Raw genomic sequence first — 20,437 nt, 5'->3', positions numbered from 1 at the left:
GCAATATACAGATTAATAGAAAAGGGTTAGCCAATAAGAAGCTAGAGCTAATGAGCCAAGCAGTGTTTCAATCAATATAGTTTCTGCGTGGCAATTTTGGTTCTGGATGGCGGGACAAACAAGTTTCTTCTTCCTACAGATAGTATACAGAATATTACACAAAATTAAAATTTTGTTCATGGAAATTGTGAGGAAAGTACATTTTAAATATTCATGGCATAAAAGCCATGTTTTCGTTTTTGAGACATGGTTTATCTGTGAAACTGTCTTGGCTGTTTGGGAATTCACTCCGTAGTCAAGGTTGACCTTGAACTCACAGAAATTCTCCTGCCTCTGCCTCCCAAGTGCTGGGAATAAGGTATGTGCCACCACCACCCAGCAAAGGAGAATTAAAAAAAACTTTATAATTATCGTTTTTTACATTCTTTTTTGGTAGCATTCTTAAGACAATGAGATAAGAACTGCCAACAGCCTCTCTAGGACAAGTTTAATTGTTATTTTAAAGTTAACACTGACTTTCAAGTTAATTGTGAGAAAGTCAAAATTAATTTATCATTCTTATCTTTTAAGTCTGATGTCAACTTCAGGATTGCATTTAAGTATCAAACATAAAAAAACTAATTACGGAACAACACTTTATATTTACATAGAGTATTAAATTTCATTTAACAAAATAATTAAAATATGTTTATATACATGTACAAGATTATATATGTATTTATATGAATATACATTACTTCTTACTGAAGAAATTTCATATTTCTCTCCCATAATAATTTACTTTCTATATCATTCACAAAGTTTTCACTTAAAAATTTTACATATATATATATATATATATATATATATATATAAATTCATTGCATTCATGCATCCATTGTTCCTTTACAAAATGCACATCAGGAAAAAGCCTTCAAAATATTAGTATGTAAGATATGTTACATTATACATGTTTCCATGCCTTTTAATCATGATTGCTAGAATAATTTTATATAAATTTCATTATTTGAGTCAATATGTGATTCATATATTAAAAGTCTATGAATGATGATTGTGTTGCTTCTGTATATGTGTTTCTTTTATTTTTTAATGAATGAAGAAGCTGCTTTGACTTTTTATTTAACTGTGATAGGTTAGAATAAAGCTAGGTGAGGAAAACTGAACTGAATTGAATGCTTGGAGGAAGGAGAAGTCAGTGAGATGCCAGGTAGCCGCCACTGGAGACAAGACATGCTGCGACTTTGCAAGTAGGCCATGACCTTGTGGTGATGCACAGATTAAAGGAGATGAGTTAGTTTAGGATGTAAGATATAAAGTAACAATATGCTTAAGCTATTGGCCAAAGAGTATTGCTAATAATATAGTTCTGAGTGACTATTTCAGGTTTAAGCAGACAGGAACAAATGAGCAGCCTCTCCCAACAGATGAAGACCTGAGTTTTGTTTCTACAAAGCATTAAAAGCTTGAAATAATGGCTTGGATCAGTTGTATTCCCAATACTGTGGAAGATGGGGGGATGGAACCATTAGGCTCCTAATCCAGCCAGCCTTACATATTTAGGAGCCTCAAGCCACTGATAGACAATCAAAAACAAAGCAAAACAAATAAAATAAAAAAGTATGGCTCATAAATTATGACAGTAGAGTTTTGGATCTGACATGATAAGGCATGTTCAAACTTGTTCACCACCACACCACATACATATACATACACATGGACAAACACGTAGCCTCCAAAAAATACTATAGCAAAATGAGTGCATTTTATTTATTTATTTATTTATTTATTTATTTATTTTGAGAAACCACAATTTTTATTGAAATTCAAGTGCTTTGGAATATGACAATATATTGTTGGTGACAGAAAATAAATCCATGCATCTGACACCTGGTGAGAGTGGAACTCTAGGTCTCCTCCACAATCTTCAGAGAAAGAGGTTATGGGAAGCCGGAGGAGAACCTCTGGGTGCTCACAGCCTCATATATCTGCTGTACTGCTCTCTCCTCTTCTGAAACCATCTCTTCACCACGGCTTCACTCACACCCATCCATCTGGCTAGTTGTTTTCTTGCTTTAATGCCGAGGGAGCCATTGGCCTGGAAGATGCGCTCCAGTTCCTCCAGCTGCCACTGGGTGAATCGATGGCGTAGGCGACGTCGTGGCACCTGCCATGGCACAGACTGCAGTCTCTCCCCACCATCGGGAATCGGCACCGACGGCAGTCTCTTGCCACCCACACGATCAGGAATCAGCTCCTTTGGCTGCTGCTCACTCCCTTGGTCTCCATTGGTAGCACCATCTTCCTTGTTCGGGTGCTTGGGATATAGGAAGGGTGGATATGGGAGCAGGGAAGCATATATCTTAATTTAAGGAGCTACCTGAGGGTTGTCAAGAGACTTGACCCTAGAGGGGTTCCCAGGTTTCCAGGGAGACGCCCCCAGTTAGTTCCTTGGGCAGCTGAGGAGAGGGAGCCTGAAAAGGCCAGTTCCTATAGCCATACTGATGAATTTCTTGCATATCACCATAGAACCTCCACCTGACAATAGATGAAGAAAATGACAGAGCCCCACATTGGAGCATCGGACTGAGCTCCCAAGGTCCTGATGAGGAGCAGAAGGAGAGAGAACATGAGAAAGAAAGTCAGGACCTTGAGGGAACCTCCAGCTGGCGACAGATGGGGAAGGTGACTGAGCCCCACATTGGAGCACTGGACTGAGCTCCCAAGGTCCTGATGAGGAGCAGAAGGAGCGAGAACATGAGAGAGAAAGCCAGGAACGAGAGGGTTGCGTTCACTCATGGAGACGGTGGGACAGAACTAATGGGAGATCACCAACTCCAGTTGGAATGGGACTGATGGATCATGCGACCAAACCCGTCTCTCTGAATGTGGCCAACAGCGGGGCTGACTGAGAAGCAAAGGACAATGGCTCTGGGCTCTGATTCTTCTGCATGGACGGGCTCTGTGGGAGCCTTCTCAGCTTGGTTGATCACCTTCCTGGACCGGGGGGGAGTTGGGAGGTCCTTGGTCTTAGCATAGAGTGGGGAACCCTGATGGCTCCTTGGCCTTGAGAGGGAGGGAGGGGAGGTATGGGTGGAGGGGAAGGGAGGGAAGGGGGAGAAGGAGGGGAGGGAAGGGGGAGGAGGAGGGGAGGGAGGGGGGAGGAGGAGGGAAGGAGATGGAAATTTTTAAATATAAAAAAAATAAACCATGAGAAATAAAAATAAAAATAAAAAAACTACTTTCAAAATGGACAGAAAAAAAAAAACATGCTGCTCACTGAACCATCAAACTGCTCTTATGTAGGCACCTCAGGGATCGGCCCATAAGAAGCCAGGACAGTACATCTATAACTGGACATATTGTATATAGGGAGTAGGTGGGAAGAAATCTCTTCCAGGTCAAGGGTCACAGTTCTACTCTTTAACTGAACTTCCGGAGATTCCGTCTCAGTAAACATAGAACAAAATGGACAGTGCTCAAGGTATGAAAGCTTTACCTGCTGAAGACGGAAGAAATGAGGAAGAGAATGAGTGCATTTTAAAGTAAGAACGGAGAACTAAAATTAGTTGTTTGATAATTAAAGTTATTATTAAATTATTAACAGAAATAAATGAGTTAATATTTAGTTACAATGATAATTCTCAAAATATCTTGAAAGCATAATCATTTGATGTCATGGAGTAATGAAAATTTGCATCTAGCTAGTAAACGCTACAGAGAATAATAACATCTTTCCTGAAAAATATGTCTAATATTGCAATGTTGGCACAAATGTAATAGGAGTAAGAAATCACTCAGTGACCAGATTTAAGGACTGCTCCATAAGAGGGCACAGCAATTGCAGCCAAAACCTATGACTAGTCAGGTCTCTCCCTTTTTAGAAGAGCATACACCTTTTACTGTGCTAATGGGAAATAATATTGAATTGACTTCAAAACTTCAATATGCTGACAAATATTGCATTTCTCAAATTACTGAAGATAACTTTTTGTATAGAAATAAGAATTAATAATGTGCCCTATAACTTATTAGAAACTGGAGAGAGCTCTGTACTAAATGATCTGTGTATTCTACATGTCCTTCTTCTTCCCACAACTCAGGAATCACTGTGAAAAAAAGGAAAGATTCTAAAAGCTAAAGACAAAACGTATAAAGAAATTGTGTTTTCTGAATAGAATAGTTACATGTATCAACTCACAACAGCTATGACAACACACAAAAGACCTGAACAAACTCAAACCAGAAAAAAATTCATAAAGGAGTAACAAAGTGAACATCAATTCATATCCATACCTGAGTAGATACTGGTAATCAATGGCTTCTAAAAGGGGAAGATACATTTTGCTTTAAGATGATGGCTCTGGTAAGTTTAATACACTCCAGATTGACCATACACCCAAGAATATATATATACAGCTTTAATTGGAATCACTTAGTTCTAAATAGAAACCATGAGTGAGGATAAAATAATTGGAGGGTATGTGAAATGGAAGGGCATATTTGGAGATGATTAGGGACATAGCTAACTATGATCAAAATAATGTATGCAATTCTTAAACAATTAAAAATATTTTATAATATAGGAAGTGAAAAAGTAAATTTTAAAAAAATTCATTGTAACCAGAGATCACAAGTTAGTAAAGAACATAAACTAGCAGTTTGTTAAAGTTAACTTTTAAGCCTTTAATTAATAATCTTAAGATATACTTGTTTAAGCAATGCTTTGTATGATATCAAACTACCCCTACATTTTTGTAATTCTATTATTTGAGTGAATTTGAGTAAATAGTAGTTAAATATTTCTTCTAAAATTTAGTATGCCACAATGGGTAATTAAAGCAATAGTGGCATCTCTTTCCTATTAAACATTTGCCTTTCTTTGTGGTGTGAGATAATATATACAAGAAATGACAATCAAAAAGTTCAATGATATAATCTACTTTTTTCAATATCTTTTTTCATGTTATTTATTTATGACATCAATATGAATAATTATGAAAAGTCCATGTCATTTTTTCATTCCTTCAGCTCATTTTTGTAACCTTTGCTTCTTATTACATTATACTTTAAATCGATTGGAGTGAAAAGAGTTGAACCAGAAACCAGAGATAAGATATGTCTTATTTAATATTCCAAAAGCAATGCAATAAATTACTATGTGTTAGATCCATAAAAAATTGAATCTTTACTTAAGAGGGAGAATAAATAGCATCTTCAAAGTTGAGTAATAAAAAACCAACTCAGAAAGATACTAAGGTGAAATCAACCTCTTATTAGGAGCAAAGAAATTCAGAGACTAAAATGATATATTGTTAACAATGTTTTAGGTGGAAAATAACTTTACAAATTTGCATTGTTTAAGTTCATAGAAAGGGATTTAAACAATATCATGCACCAATTGAATTCTGAATAGTTCATCTATAACTAATTTCACTGAAAGGATGACTTTTTATGGCAAATACATTAGTATAATATTTTGATGATCATATATAGAGTTCACATGTATAATTTATATCACTCTTGTAATAAACAAATTAAATCAATTTATAATATAACCAAGAGTCCAGAGTAAGAGCAAGCAATTCATCTGCTGCTGGAATAGAGACTGTCTTTCAAAGTTCTGACACCATGTGACAAATTGTCTTCTCTTACCATTCACAGTACCCTTAGGATAAAATGATTACAACATTGTATATATGTTTATTATGTTACATGTACATATAGTTGTTTTTTATGTTATCATATCAGTTCTTAATGCTGAAAGAAACATTTAAATACCATATTTTATATGGTTGAAAATACTTGGAATTCTGGATTCTGTGGTTCTTGCCCATTCCATCTAATGTTCAACTATGCTGTTTTCACCATCCTACAGAAACTCCTGCTGTTCTCCCTTGCTAGTCTTGTTAGTCAAAATAACTAATGAACATACTTTAGTTGGTTGATTAAATGTGACTTCCAAAGTACATAATTTTAACCTAAGTATTTTAGTTTGGGCATGTAATTGTAATACTTGTGTTTGTATTTTGGATTTATAAGCTTTGTTTTGTTGTGTGCATGTATGCACATGTGTGTATGTAAGAATTTTTTCTTTTAATAATGTTTATTTATTTTCTAAATTTTATTTTGCATTCCAACAAGAGTTCTCTATTCCTTCTCTTTCCGATCCCCCTCACCACTCCCAGCCCATTCACCATTCACTCCCCAAGAGAAGCCAACATATTCTGGCCCATTAAGTTGAGGAAGGACCAAGGCCCTCCCTCCTGGATCTACCCTGAGCATGGCATCCCACCACACACACACACACAGGAAATGGGTTCAACCAAGCTAGTTCATGCACCAGGGATAGATCCTGGTCCTACTGCCAGGGGCCCATTTTAAAATGGAGTTAGACATTATGGTGGTCTAGGAGAGTGTTCGTAGTAATTCTGTGCTAAATTCCTCCTATCCCTCCTTCCATGGACCATTTTTATTTCTCTGTTATCTTTGCATACCCGAGGTTTTTTACTCACATTTAAATATTGAGAGCCACATTCATAAATATGAGATCATATGCAGCATTTGTCTTTCTGGGTCTAGGTCAACATCATTCAGTATGTGTTCCACTTCCAAACATTTACCTGAAAATTCATGATTTTACTTTTCTTTACGTATCAATTGACTCCTACTGTGTGCTTACACACATTTCTTTGTCCATTCCTGACTTGAGAGCAAATGCCATTTTTATTTTCAGCTGTTGTAAATGTGAACATAGCTAAACAAGTATCTGTAAAGGATGACATGGGATTCTTTGGACTCCTCGGGTACATCTATTGGCTAATAACTAGGGATACTATCTCAAATGAGGATGAAGGCAAAGAGCAAAATGGGACGTTCTTTGACCTCAGTGTGCATGGCTACATTCACACACACATGCATGTACAAAAGCCTGCACACACACGTACACACTTTAGCAAACACAATGAAAAGGAGATTGAATATATGTCCTATGGGTAACTGTAAAGATTTTTCAAAATTCTAAGTAATAACAAATATACAAATTGAGACAGGCTTCCTTGTATTCAAAAGAATATATTATAGTAACATGTGGCAATGTCATTAAGGCATACAGCATCTGATGACTGAGAGAAATGTTGGATTTCTTGTACATAGTAGGACCTTGTAGATACAACCATTTTCAAAATTCTAGGATAGGAATAATATCTTCATTAAGATCTTTAAATTCTTATTATCTTTTTTTTTTAAAAAATAGGTTCTTTTCTCATACAATACATCATGATTATAGTTTCCCTTCCTTCTAACCCTGTGAGTTTCTCATTTCTCCTACTCTGAAAACCAATTTCTTTCTGTCTCTCAGAAAGCATAGGCTTCTATGCAACAACAACCAAATATGACAAAATAAAATATAATAAAATGAAGCAAAAACCTTTATTTCAAAGTTGGACACAGAAACCCAAAAGAAGGAAAATAATCCCAAGTGTAGGGAAAGATTCTGAGAGCCACTTGTTCTCATAGTCAGGGGTGCCATGAAAGTACTGAGTTAATAGCTATAACATATAGAGTATACAACACAGAAAGTCAGGAACGTGAGGGGTGCGTTCACTCATGGAGACAGTGGGACAGAACTAATGGGAGATCACCAACTCCAGTTGGAATGGGACTGATGGAACATGAGACCAAAGCGGACTCTCTGAATGTGGCCGATGGTGGAGGCTGACTGAGAAGCCAAGGACAATGGCGCTGGGCTTTGATTCTTCTGCATGGATGGGCTGTGGGAGCCTTCTCAGCTTGGTTGATCACCTTCCTGAACCTGGGGGGAGTTGGGAGGACCTTGGTCTTAACATAGAGTAGGGAACCCCTATGGCTCCTTGGCCTGGAGAGGGAGGGGAGGGAGGGGTGGAGGGCAGGGGAGGGGAGGGGGAGGAGAAGGGGAAGAGATGGAAATTTTTAAATATAAAAAAATAAACCATGAAAAAAAACATATAGAGTATAGACTGGTGCAGCACCCGTGTAAGCCTTACACTTGCTGATTCAGTCTCTTTGAGCTCAGATGTATGTGTCTTGCTTATATGATGCAGGGAGCCATGTTCTTCTGGTGTGCACAAGACCCTCTAATTCTTGTAACTTTTCTGCCTCCTCTTATGCAGGAAACTCTGAGCTCTGAAGGGAGGGATTTGATGGAGATAACCAATTTAGACTATCTCGCCATAATGTCTGACTATATATCTCCTCATTCACTCTCATATGTTTCCAGTATAAGATAATGACTTTACACAACACTAATCTATAATTTTAGCAAAATTTCATTAGAAATAATTTTGTTGTACTGTGTATTTGTGTTTTTCCCCTTTTTTAAAACCAGTTTTACTCCTGACCTTTGGACTATGCAGTCTCTGGTTCATGGCTACTCAAATACTGTCAGGCATGAGTTCCTTCTCATAGAGTGGTTCTTATGTCAAAAAGGTATTTGAAGAGAAGGCTATTGAAAGAGAAGTGGAAATACGGATACAAATTCAGTCACTGTATATCTGAACTATAATCTATTCTATATTTTATGTACAAAAATGTTAGTATAAATCTCTATGAATTTTACACTTACTCAGATTTTGAAGCTGATATTATACTTATAATAACTGAAAATATACTTTAGTTTTGAAGAAAAACTGAGGAAATGGTTTCTTTAGATAAGTATACCATTGTGATAAATTATAAGGTATGCTTGAAGTCTGAAAATAGAGATGTACATAGAACAATTTTTACTGGTCCAAGAAAGGAGGAGCTTATGTTGATAATAACATTTCATCAATTATTTCATCAATGTGCATCAACTATAAACTGTTGTTCCTTGGAATAACTTGAAAGCATTATAAATGGCATGTGTTAAAATATTAAAGACCATTTTTGTTAAAGTAATTGAAATGTTTATAATTTCCTAGTAATAAACAGCATAGCTATTGTAGAATGAAATACAAAGAATCTTAGAAAGCCAGTACCTTTCATAGCTGTGTCTCCTCCCAATGTCCTTGCTGAATATAAAAAAATAATTTAACATAACATTAGGTTTTATGGTGTTATAAAAATTATATTAGAGGCTTGTTCCAGTTTTGTAAAAATTAGCTCATGTTGCGAATTTCTACAAGGGGCACTGATTATGTTCACCTTAAACTCCAAAAGACAAAATGCAAGTCCCTTCAGCCTACCTGCTGAATTCAGCATTTAAACCTGGCAGGATTTCTAATTAGAAAAATAAATAAAACATGAAGCATAAATAAGAAGGGTTAATGAAAACCACATACTGTGACTAATCTAAAAGACTGTTTCAGAAATAACATTCACAGGTTAACCACAAAAATATAAGGACAAACGTAGATGGATCCACACTTTGAGAAAGAAGAAAATATTTTCATGTAAAGCCCTAACTAAATTATCGTACAAAATCATATAATATTAAATATTATGATCTACTTCATGTAAATCATCAGTTTACAATTTGAATAAAAAGTGTAGCAAAAGATTTGCTGGTTTTCCCCATCACCTCTAATAGAGTGCTTTGTGTTATTGTTCAAGATAATTTTAGTACACTCCTGTGAACCATGAATCCTGTAGATATGTATGACATTGGACAGAATTTTGTACTAGCTATTTGTCTCATTGTGGTGATCAAATTACCTAAATAAGAAGCAACTAATGGAGAGTGAGTTTATTGTGCATTAGTGTTAAAGAAGATATTATGGTCCTTTTAGTGAAGGCAAGGTGGCAAGAATTCCAGACACCTAGTCACACTGTGTATACTCAGAATTCCAACAGAAAGAGTAATGAAGATTAGTGACCAGTTTCTTTTTTCTCTTAAACTGAGACTACAGCCTATAGGATGGTGCTGCCAATGGTCAAGGGAATGCTTGACTCTTGCTGAACTTCCCTAGGAGGAATATATGGTGCATATACAAAGAAGTGTGTGTTCCTGATGATTGTGAATCTATCCAATCTAATAAGATCAACTATTACATAATCATAGCCTAAAATTAAGAAGCATAAAGAGGAGATTTCAGAATATGTTGTTGACAAAGACAATCATACTAAGCACTTTAAAAATCAGAAAACTGTAAACTGATGGTGAATTATACTTTAGAGATCATTGACTTCAAATGAAACAATGGAGTGTTCTAAAATTAATGTCTGTGTGTGATTGTGTGTGTGTGTGTCTGTGGTGTAAACTTCTACAGCTGTAGGTTTCCATATTATTTTATTGAAAGTCCTTTAGTGCTAGTTATCCCTCCTCTCTGTTCTGTACTATACTTTTTTTTCAGAACCATAGCATCTGTGAGATTAGATTCTATTAATCAAATAATTGGCATATTTTTAAACTTATTACTTAGGATTTATCACTATACCCATGGTTATGTATATTTTCACAAGGAAACATCTTGATGTAACATATGGTGATTAAATGCAGATCTCTGATTGATTTAGGAACAGAGAATTATAGACTACCAGACATTGTACTATGTAGAATATCAATACCACATTCCTTTTCCCAAGACTCAAAGGTTATTTCAAAAGATGGGATGGAGATATTGTAATAGTCAGACGTGAATGACCAAAACGAAACAGTATTTTCAAGACACTTAAGGACTATTGTATCCACAGTGATTGTGACATCATTCACTAAACCTGTGCAAGCACAGACAATTGATAAGAGAATAGCAAGCAGAGGGAAAGTTGACAAAAGACACACCTCTAAGCCAGGTGTTAGGAGGTAGTCATAGATGATCAAGAGTGCAATCAATTTTCTTTAACAGTGTGGGATCTATTATTTTGACCATGGAAAGCACCAGATTCAAGAGTATATGGAAATCACAAGTCAGAGATGATGGGAACAAAAAAAAAGTAGATAGAAAAATTGAGTGAGCAGAGAAAAAGAGAAATAATCGGAAATAGTTGGCCAGAGGCAAATTATAATCAAAATACATACTAGTTCTGCTACCTATTAAAATATTTTATATACTTTCTATTTTTACATTATTACTATACAGAAATAAGCTGAGATTAAGATTCAATCACATTACTGTATATAAAATATTTAAGGTAACATTCTAGGAATTTTATGTTCAAACTCAACTAATAGGCTATATTCCATCCATCTAAATATTTTATTTAATATTGTATAATTTCTTTTTTTTTCTCATGGTTTATTTTTTTTTTATATTTAAAAATTTCCATCTCCTTCCCTCCTCCTCCCCCTTCCCTCCCCTCCTTCTCCCCCTTCCCTCCCCTCCCCTCCACCCATACCTCCCCTCCCTCCCTCTCAAGGCCAAGGAGCCATCAGGGTTCCCCACTCTATGCTAAGACCAAGGTCCTCCCAACTCCCCCCAGGTCCAGGAAGGTGATCGACCAAGCTGAGAAGGCTCCCACAGAGCCCGTCCATGAAGAACAATCAGAGCCCAGAGACATTGTCCTTTGCTTCTCAGTCAGCCCCCGCTGTTGGCCACATTCAGAGAGACGGGTTTGGTCGCATGATCCATCATTCCCATTCCAACTGGAGTTGGTGATCTCCCATTAGTTCTGTCCCACCGTCTCCATGAGTGAACGCACCCCTCTCGTTCCTGACTTTCTCCCTCATGTTCTCGCTCCTTCTGCTCCTCATCAGGACCTTGGGAGCTCAGTCCAGTGCTCCAATGTGGGGCTCAGTCACCTTCCCCATCTGTCGCCAGCTGGAGGTTCCCTCACGGTCCTGACTTTCTTTCTCATGTTCTCTCTTGTAGTGAGGGGCTACGGGCGGTTTCCCACTGCCGTGCTCTCGGCCACTGGCTAGCTTAAAACCCGAAATAACAACACACAAATTGTATTCTTTTAAACACTGCCTGGCCCATTAATTTCAGACTCTTATTCACATCTTGCTTTAACCCATTTCTAATAATCTGTGTAGCACCACAAAGTGGTGCCTTACTAGGAAGTTTCTAGCGTACATCCATCTTGGGCTGGAGCTTCATTGCGTCTGGCCTCTCTCTCAGGAGAGGCACAGTGGTCTGTCTCACTTAGGAGAGGTGTGGGCATCTGACTGAGCCATCTACCTCACTTCCTTCTTCCTGTTGTCTACTCCGCCCACCTAAAGGCTGGCCAATCAAATGGGCCAGGCAGTTTCTTTATTAGCCAATGGGAGCCCTCCATCATTTCCCCTTTTTCTGTTTAAACAAAAAAGAAGGGCTTTAACTTTAACATAGTAAAATTACATATAACAAAACAGTTATCAAGTAAGAATTACAGTTACAATATTTATATCTACTTTATCTTTTATCATAACAAAGGAAAACAACTATAATTATCTATCTATTCTTCTTCAGCTCCATCAAAGACTCCAGAAGGACACAATATTACCTAAGTAAATAAGAAATATGCAATTTCCAAACTCTAGAAATGATAGAGACATGTCGCTGCCTGGACAGTCACCCAAAGTTCTTTTGTATTGTTGGGGCATCTATCTTCGGCCTATAGGTCCACAGTATCCAGCAGACTTTCCCATGAAGCAGGAAATTTCAAAGACAGTTCAGTCACTATCTGCTGTGTCCTGCAGAATGTCTCGCAGACTCTTTCATGAATCAGGAACCCAGAGAGATCATCTCACCTATAGGCAAGTTCAGCAATCCTCTCTCTGAGGGTTCTCTGTGTCCAGTTTATGCAAAAGTCCAGGCAAGAGCAATTTCTTGCCCAAATGGCTATCAAACTCCATAAGTAGCCTCTTCGATGCCCATCTTCCTCTTGAAGTAGATTGGTGCTGCCAGGAGCAGATGTGTCTCATTGTCATGAAAAGCCCTAAGTTATTAAAACATATAAAATGCCATATTCTATAGTCTTTGAAAGATATGAAGAATGCATATTTAACTTAAATATATATCTAGAAAATCTAACTAACATGACTACAAGCTTTACTATTATTGATGACTATTCATTAACAACCTATATACATTACATTTTTAAAATGAACTACACAATCACAATACCTTAATCAAGATCAGACATACATATACATATGACAAAATTGACCTTAAAATCCATACCAATGCAAATTATTCATATCTATATCATATCCCCCTTTAAATGTAAAAAAAAACATTTATAAACAATATTTGGGAACATGGGCGCAGTTATTTCTCTCCAAACTGCTTCCTGCTGAATGGGGGCGCTGTTAATCAGATCTTCATGGTGTAACGTGTGCCAGGTTCATCTCAGTCATCAGTTGGGTGAAGTAATTTTCTGAAGGTGTTCACTGCAACCTTTCAGGAGGGCGTGGTCTATCATACCATATTGGGATAGATGCAATCCATAGGGTCTTATTTTCTGTAAAAACAAAGGAAGAATCTCTTTTCCAAAGTATTATATCCTTAGATCCAAATTCTGAAGTCAAGGTATTTTCAAAATACCTATGTTGTATTAGTTCAGCAGCATTTACAAACAAATATCTTTTAGCAGCTGTTGCTTCTTCCTCAGCATTCAAACAATTCAAAGAGAGCATAATAGCATACAGTATCAAGATTCTCTGTGTATTTTCCATCTTATACGACTTTATTTTAACCTCTATTTCTTTTATTTTTACTTTTATTTTTTGAGACAGGTTCTCTGTATATCTTTGTCCTGGAATAACTCTTTGGACCAGGCTGTCCTTGAACTCACAGAGATCCACTGTCTCTGCTTCCCAAGTGCTGGGATTAAAGGTGTGTGCTACAACACCTTGAACTCACAGAGATCTGTCTGTCTCTGCCTCCCAGGCATTCGGATTAAAGGCATGTGCTACCACACCTTGAAGTCACAGAGGTCAATCCACCTCTGCCCCTTGAAGTCACAGAGGTCAATATACCTTGCCTCCTAAGTGTTGGGATTAAAGGTGTGTACCACCACAACAAACTACTTTCGTTCTTCCTTTTTTACCCTAAGAACTTTAACCTTTAGCATGCATATATTTTTAACACACTATAAATCATTTAGAGGTTTTCTTTGTTTCTGAATCTCTCTTTAATTTATCTTTCTCTCTCTCTTTCTGACCACACAAGTCTTTAAATTACTGAGCAATATGGGTAGGATTCAAACCGTGGCTTTGCCAGCTAGATCCATCCCATTCCTTAGCTTTCCAGCCTCATGGCAGAGGTACTTGCTAGAGCCATTTTTATTACCACAACTCTGTGGCGTTTCAAGGTACTTGCCAGCAAGCAAGCTGAAACAGTGTTAAACAACAATCAAAAGCTCCATAGTCAGGACCACCTGCTTGAAAGAGTCGGAGTTTGCCCTGGCAGGACGGCCCAGAAAGCCGGCATTTTAAAACAGCACAACTTTTTTTCTTGCTACAGCTAAAAACCGAAAAACATGCATTCAGCTTTTCATCAACACCTTTTAAGTGTTTCGTGGCAGGACCTCTTAAAAGAGCCGCAGGTTTTTGCAGCTAAAGCTGAGTCAGGAAGCCTCTCTTAGATGAGAGCGCTTGCTCTAGCAAGCAAAGCCAAACCCGAGAAATTGCTGCTACCGAGAAAACATGCTTTACTCTATTCTTTCCCAAGCTTTCTCAGGCTTTCTGTGGATTCAGTTATCCACGTTGGGCGCCATTCTGTAGTGAGGGGCTACGGGCGGTTTCCCACTGCCCTGCTCTCGGCCACTGGCTAGCTTAAAACCCGAAATAACAACACACAAATTGTATTCTTTTAAACACTGCCTGGCCCATTAATTTCAGACTCTTATTCACATCTTGCTTTAACCCATTTCTAATAATCTGTGTAGCACCACAAAGTGGTGCCTTACCAGGAAGTTTCTAGCGTACATCCATCTTGGGCTGGAGCTTCATTGCGTCTGGCCTCTCTCTCAGGAGAGGCACAGTGGTCTGTCTCACTTAGGAGAGGTGTGGGCATCTGACTGAGCCATCTACCTCACTTCCTTCTTCCTATTGTCTACTCCGCCCACCTAAAGGCTGGCCAATCAAATGGGCCAGGCAGTTTCTTTATTAGCCAATGGGAGCCCTCCATCACTCTCTCCTTCTGCTCCTCATCAGGACCTTGGGAGCTCAGTCCGGTGCTCCAATGTGGGGCTCTGTCATTTTCTTCATCTATCGTCAGGTGGAGGTTCTATGGTGATATGCAAGAAATTCATCAGTATGGCTATAGGAACTGGCCTTTTCAGGCTCCCTCTCCTCAGCTGCCCAAGGAACTAACTGGGGGCGTCTCCCTGGAAACCTGGGAACCCCTCTAGGGTCAAGTCTCTTGACAACCCTCAGGTAGCTCCTTAAATTAAGATATATGCTTCCCTGCTCCCATATCCACCCTTCCTATATCCCAAGCACCCCATTCCTCCGAGCTCCCCCCGTTCTCCCCTTCACACTTTTCTCTCCCCATCTTCCCTTGGCCCAGTCTCGCCCAACCCTCAAGTTCCCAATTTTGCCTGGCGATCGTGTCTACTTCCAATATCCAGGAGGATTACTATATCTTTTTTTGGGAGTTCACCTTCTTATTATCTTCTCAAGGATCCCAAATTTATAGGCTCGATGTCCTTTAATTATGGCTAGAAACCGAATATGAGTGAGTACATACCATGTTCATCTTTATGGGTCTGGGTTACCTCACTCAGAATAGTGTTTTCTATTTCCATCCATTTGCCTGCAAAATTCAAGATGTCATTGTTTTTTACCACTGAGTAGTATTCTAGCATGTATATATTCCACAGTTTCTTCATCCATTCTTCCACTGAAGGGCATCTAGGTTGTTTCCAGGATCTGGCTATTACAAATAATGCTGCTATGAACATAGATGAGCATATGCTTTTGTTGTATGATTGGGCATCTCTTGGGTAGATTCCCAATAGTGGAATTGCTGGGTCCTGGGGTAGGTTGATCCCGAATTTCCTGAGAAACCGCCACACTGCTTTCCAAAGTGGTTGCACAAGTTTGCATTCCCACCAGCAATGGATGAGTGTACCCCTTACCCCACAACCTCTCCAGCAAAGGTTATTATTGGTGTTTTGGATTTTAGCCAATCTGACAGGTGTAAGATGATATCTCAAAGTTGTTTTGATTTGCATTTCCCTGATAGCTAGGGAGGTTGAGCATGACCTTAAGTGTCTTTTGGCCATTCGAACTTCTTCTGTTGAGAATTCTCTGTTCAGTTCAGCGCCCCATTTTTTAATTGGGTTAATTGGCATTTTACCGTCTAGTCTCTTGAGTTCCTTATATATTTTAGAGATCAGACCTTTGTCAGTTGCAGGGTTGGTGAAGATCTTTTCCCAGTCAGTAGGCTGCCTTTGTGTCTTAGTGACAATGTCCTTTGCTTTACAGAAGCTGCTCAACTTCAGGAGGTCCCATTTATTCAATGTTGCCCTTAATGTCTGTGCAGCTGGGGTTATGCGCAGGAAACGGTTCCCTGTGCCCATTTGTTGTAGAGTACTTCCCACTTTCTCCTCTATCAAGCTCAATGTGTTCAGATTAATATTGAGGTCTTTAATCCATTTGGACTTGAGTTTTGTGCATGGTGATAGATATGGATCTACTTTCATTCTTCTACAGGTTGACATCCAGTTATGCCAGCACCATTTGTTGAAGATGCCCTCTTTCTTCCATTGTGTACTTTTGGCTCCTTTATCAAAACTCAGGTGTTCGTAGGTTTGTGGTTTAAGATCCGGGTCTTCTATACGATTCCATTGGTCAACTTCTCTGTTTTTATGCCAATACCAAGCTGTTTTCAATACTGTAGCTTTGTAATAGAGTTTGAAGTCAGGGATGGTAATGCCTCCAGAAGTACCTTTATTGTATAAGATTTTTTTGGCTATCCTGGGTTTCTTGTTTTTCCATATAAAGTTGATTATTGTCCTCTCAATCTCTGTGAAGAATTTTAATGGGACCTTGATTGGGATTGCATTGAATCTATAGATTGCTTTTGGTAGAATTGCCATTTTTACTATGTTGATCCTCCCAATCCACGAGCAGGGGAGATCCTTCCATTTTCTGGTATCCTCTTCAATTTCTTTCTTCAAAGACTTAAAGTTCTTGTCAAATAAATCCTTCACTTCCTTGGTTAGAGATACTCCCAGATATCTTATGCTATTTGTGGCTATTGTGAAAGGTGATACTTCTCTGATTTCCCTCTCTGCTTCCTTATCCTTTGTGTATAGGAGGGCGACTGATTTTTTGGAGTTGATCTTGTAACCTGCCACGTTACTGAAGGAGTTTATCAGCTGTAGGAGTTCTTTGGTGGAGTTTTTGGGGTCGCTTATGTATACTATCATATCATCTGCAAATAATGAAAGTTTAACTTCTTCCTTTCCAAATTGAATCCCCTTGATTCCCTTATGTTGTCTTATTGCTATTGCTAGAACTTCAAGCACCATATTGAAGAGATAAGGAGAGAGTGGACAGCCTTGTCGTGTTCCTGAATTTAGTGGGATAGCCTTGAGTTTCTCTCCGTTTAATTTGATGTTAGCTGTCGGCTTGCTGTAAATAGCTTTTATTATATTTAGGAATGACCCTTGTATCCCTAATCTCTCCAAAACTTTTATCATAAAAGGGTGCTGAATTTTGTCAAATGCTTTTTCAGCATCTAATGAGATGACCATATGGTTTTTTTCCTTCAGTTTATTTATATGATGGATTACATTGATAGATTTTCGTATGTTGAACCAGCGCTGCATCTCTGGGATGAAGCCTACTTGATCGTAGTGGATAATTTTTCTAATGTGTTCTTGGATTCGGTTTGCCAGTATTTTATTGAGAATTTTTGCGTCAATGTTCATGAGTGAGATTGGCCTGTAATTCTCTTTCTTGGTTGAGTCTTTGTGTGGTTTAGGTATCAGGGTAACTGTAGCTTCATAGAAGGAATTTGGCAGTGACTCTTGTGTTTCTATATTATGAAATACCTTAAGGAGTATAGGTATTAGGTCTTCTTGGAAGTTCTGGTAGAATTCCGCATTGAAACCATCTGGTCCTGGGCTCTTTTTGGTAGGGAGGTTTCTGATAACAGTTTCTAATTCTTCGCGACTAACAGGACGATTTAGAGCATTTACCTGGTCCTGGTTTAACTTTGGTATATGGTATTTATCTAAAAAACTGTCCATTTCTTTTACATTTTCCAATTTTGTGGCATACAGGCTTTTGTAGTAAGATCTAATGATTCTCTGAATTTCCTTTGTGTCTGTGGTTATGTCCCCCTTTTCATTTCTGATGTTATTAATTTGCGTGTTCTCCCTCTGCCGTTTGATTAGTTTGGCTAAGGGTTTGTCAATCTTGTTGATTTTCTCCAAGAACCAGCTTCTTGTTTCATTGATTCTTTGGATTGTTTTCTGTGTTTCTATTTTGTTGATTTCTGCCCTCAGTTTGATTATTTCCAGTCTTCTACTTCTCCTAGGTGAGTCTGCTTCTTTTTTTTTCCAGAGCTTTCAGGTGTGCTGTTAAGTCACCAATGAGTGCTTTCTCCGTTTTCTTTAAGTGGGCACTTAGTGCTATGAACTTTCCTCTTAGCACTGCTTTCATTGTGTCCCATAGGTTTGAGTATGTTGTGTCTTTGTTTTCATTAAATTCAAGAAAGACTTTAATTTCTTTCTTTATTTCTTCCTTGACCCAGGTGTGGGTCAGTAGTTGACTGTTCAGTTTCCATGAGTTTGTGGGCTTTCTGGGGGTAGCATTGTTGTTGAATTCTAATTTTAATCCATGGTGATCCGATAAGACACAGGTGGTTACTAATATTTTTTTGTAACTGTGGAAGTTTGCTTTGTTACCAAGTATATGGTCAATTTTCGAAAAGGTTCCATGAGCCGCAGAGAAGAAGAAAACTTCCCCAACCTAAAGAAGGATGTTCCTATGAAGGTACAAGAAGCCTACAGAACAATAAATAGACTGGATCAAAAGAAAGCATCCCCACGCCATATAATAATCAAAACACAAAACATACAGAATAAAGAACAGATATTAAGAGCTGCAAAGGAAAAAGGTCAAATAACATATAAAGGGAAACCTATCAGAATTACACCTGATTTCTCAATGGAAACCATGAAAGCCAGAAGAGCTTGGATAGATGTGCTACAGACACTAAGGGAACATGGATGCAAGCCTAGACTACTATACCCAGCAAAGCTTGCATTCACCATTGATGGAGAAAACAAGATATTCCAGGACAAAAACAGATTTAAACAATACGCAGCCACAAATCCAGCCTTGCAGAAAGTAATAGAAGGAAAATCACAAACCAGGGAGTCCAACAACACCCACAATAACTCAGGCATCTAGCGACCCTTCACCAGCACAACTAGAAGAAGGGAAACACACAAACTCTACTACTAAAAATGACTAAAGTTAACAACCACTGGTCATTAATAACACTTAATATCAATGGACTCAATTCACCTATAAAAAGGCACAGGCTAAGAGACTGGATACGAAAACAGAATCCAACATTTTGCTGTTTACAAGAAACACACCTCAACCACAAAGACAGACACCTACTCAGAGTAAAGGGTTGGGAAAAGGTTTATCAAGCAAATGGCCCTAAGAAACAAGCGGGTGTGGCCATACTAATTTCCAACAAAATTGACTTCAAACTAAAATCAATCAGAAGAGATGGAAAGGGACACTTTATACTCATAACAGGAAAAATCCATCAGAATGAAGTCTCAATCCTGAATATCTATGCCCCTAATATAAAAGCTCCCACTTATGTAAAAGAAACACTTCTAGAACTCAAGGCAGCCATCAAACCACACACACTAATAGGTGGAGACTTCAACACTCCTCTCTCACCAATGGACAGGTCAATCAGACAGAAACCTAACAGAGAATTGAAAGACTTAATGGAGGTAATGAACCAAATGGACTTAACAGACATCTATAGAACATTCCACCCAAATAGGAAAGAATATACCTTCTTCTCTGCGGCTCATGTATAATTTCTTAAAAATTACTCAAAAGAACATGTCCATCATGTATTGATCAAGGTTTTTAATAGAAATATATTTTAATTCTCTTAGTCTCTGTAGTGCTTTATTAATGAACTACCAACTAATTATTTAACCATTAAGCATTTAGACATCATGAAAATGGCTTGTAATTAATAAAATTTAAATGACTTTTTTCTAGAAAAGCTATTTTAAAATAAGAAGGCTATAAATTTTATCAGCTTTTATCCATTTTAATGCTTTATGGTACCACATAATAGATTTGATTGGTTTAAATTTTTCTCACAATGTAATCTCTTTGAAGCTATAATGTTTATGTATTTTATGATTTTTAAATTTCCAACATTATGAAAATTTCTCTACATAGTTAAAATGCAAAATATACAGTATAAAAGAAGTGATTATGAATAATAATTATCAGAGTTTGATTTCTTGAAAGAAATATAAAGATTGTCCTTGCTTTGTCTTGTCAACAATCTGTTGTTCACTGAAAATTATGTTTCTACAAATTTTAGATCTCTTGAAT

At 37.8% G+C, this 20,437-nt stretch overlaps 1 protein-coding gene across 1 annotated transcript; it reads right to left on the bottom strand.

Moving 5' to 3' along the window:
- Nucleotides 1–1,969: 1,969 nt before the first annotated feature.
- Nucleotides 1,970–6,721, bottom strand: LOC119827137 (homeobox protein Mix.1-like). Its single transcript, XM_042054025.1, has 3 exons — nucleotides 6,680–6,721; nucleotides 2,213–2,314; nucleotides 1,970–2,179 (listed from the first exon to the last, which is right to left on the bottom strand). The coding sequence occupies exons 1-3, from the start codon at nucleotides 6,719–6,721 to the stop codon at nucleotides 1,970–1,972; spliced, it is 354 nt and encodes a 117-aa protein (XP_041909959.1).
- Between the last annotated feature and the right edge of the window lie 13,716 nt (nucleotides 6,722–20,437).

This window comes from Arvicola amphibius, chromosome 12, assembly GCF_903992535.2.
Source record: "Arvicola amphibius chromosome 12, mArvAmp1.2, whole genome shotgun sequence".
In the NCBI taxonomy this organism is placed as follows: domain Eukaryota; kingdom Metazoa; phylum Chordata; class Mammalia; order Rodentia; family Cricetidae; genus Arvicola; species Arvicola amphibius.
This window is presented reverse-complemented; position numbering and strand designations above follow the sequence as displayed.

Bases quoted from the DNA above. Each gene is read 5' to 3' on its own strand.
- LOC119827137 (XM_042054025.1), bottom strand. From the start codon at position 6,721: ATGGCATTTGCTCTCAAGTCAGGAATGGACAAAGAAATGTGT. The intron at 2,315-6,679 runs GTAAGCACACAG...CTATATCCCAAG, and splicing joins GAATGGACAAAGAAATGTGT to CACCCGAACAAGGAAGATGG. The intron at 2,180-2,212 runs GTGCCGATTCCC...GAGAGACTGCAG, and splicing joins GTGGCAAGAGACTGCCGTCG to TCTGTGCCATGGCAGGTGCC.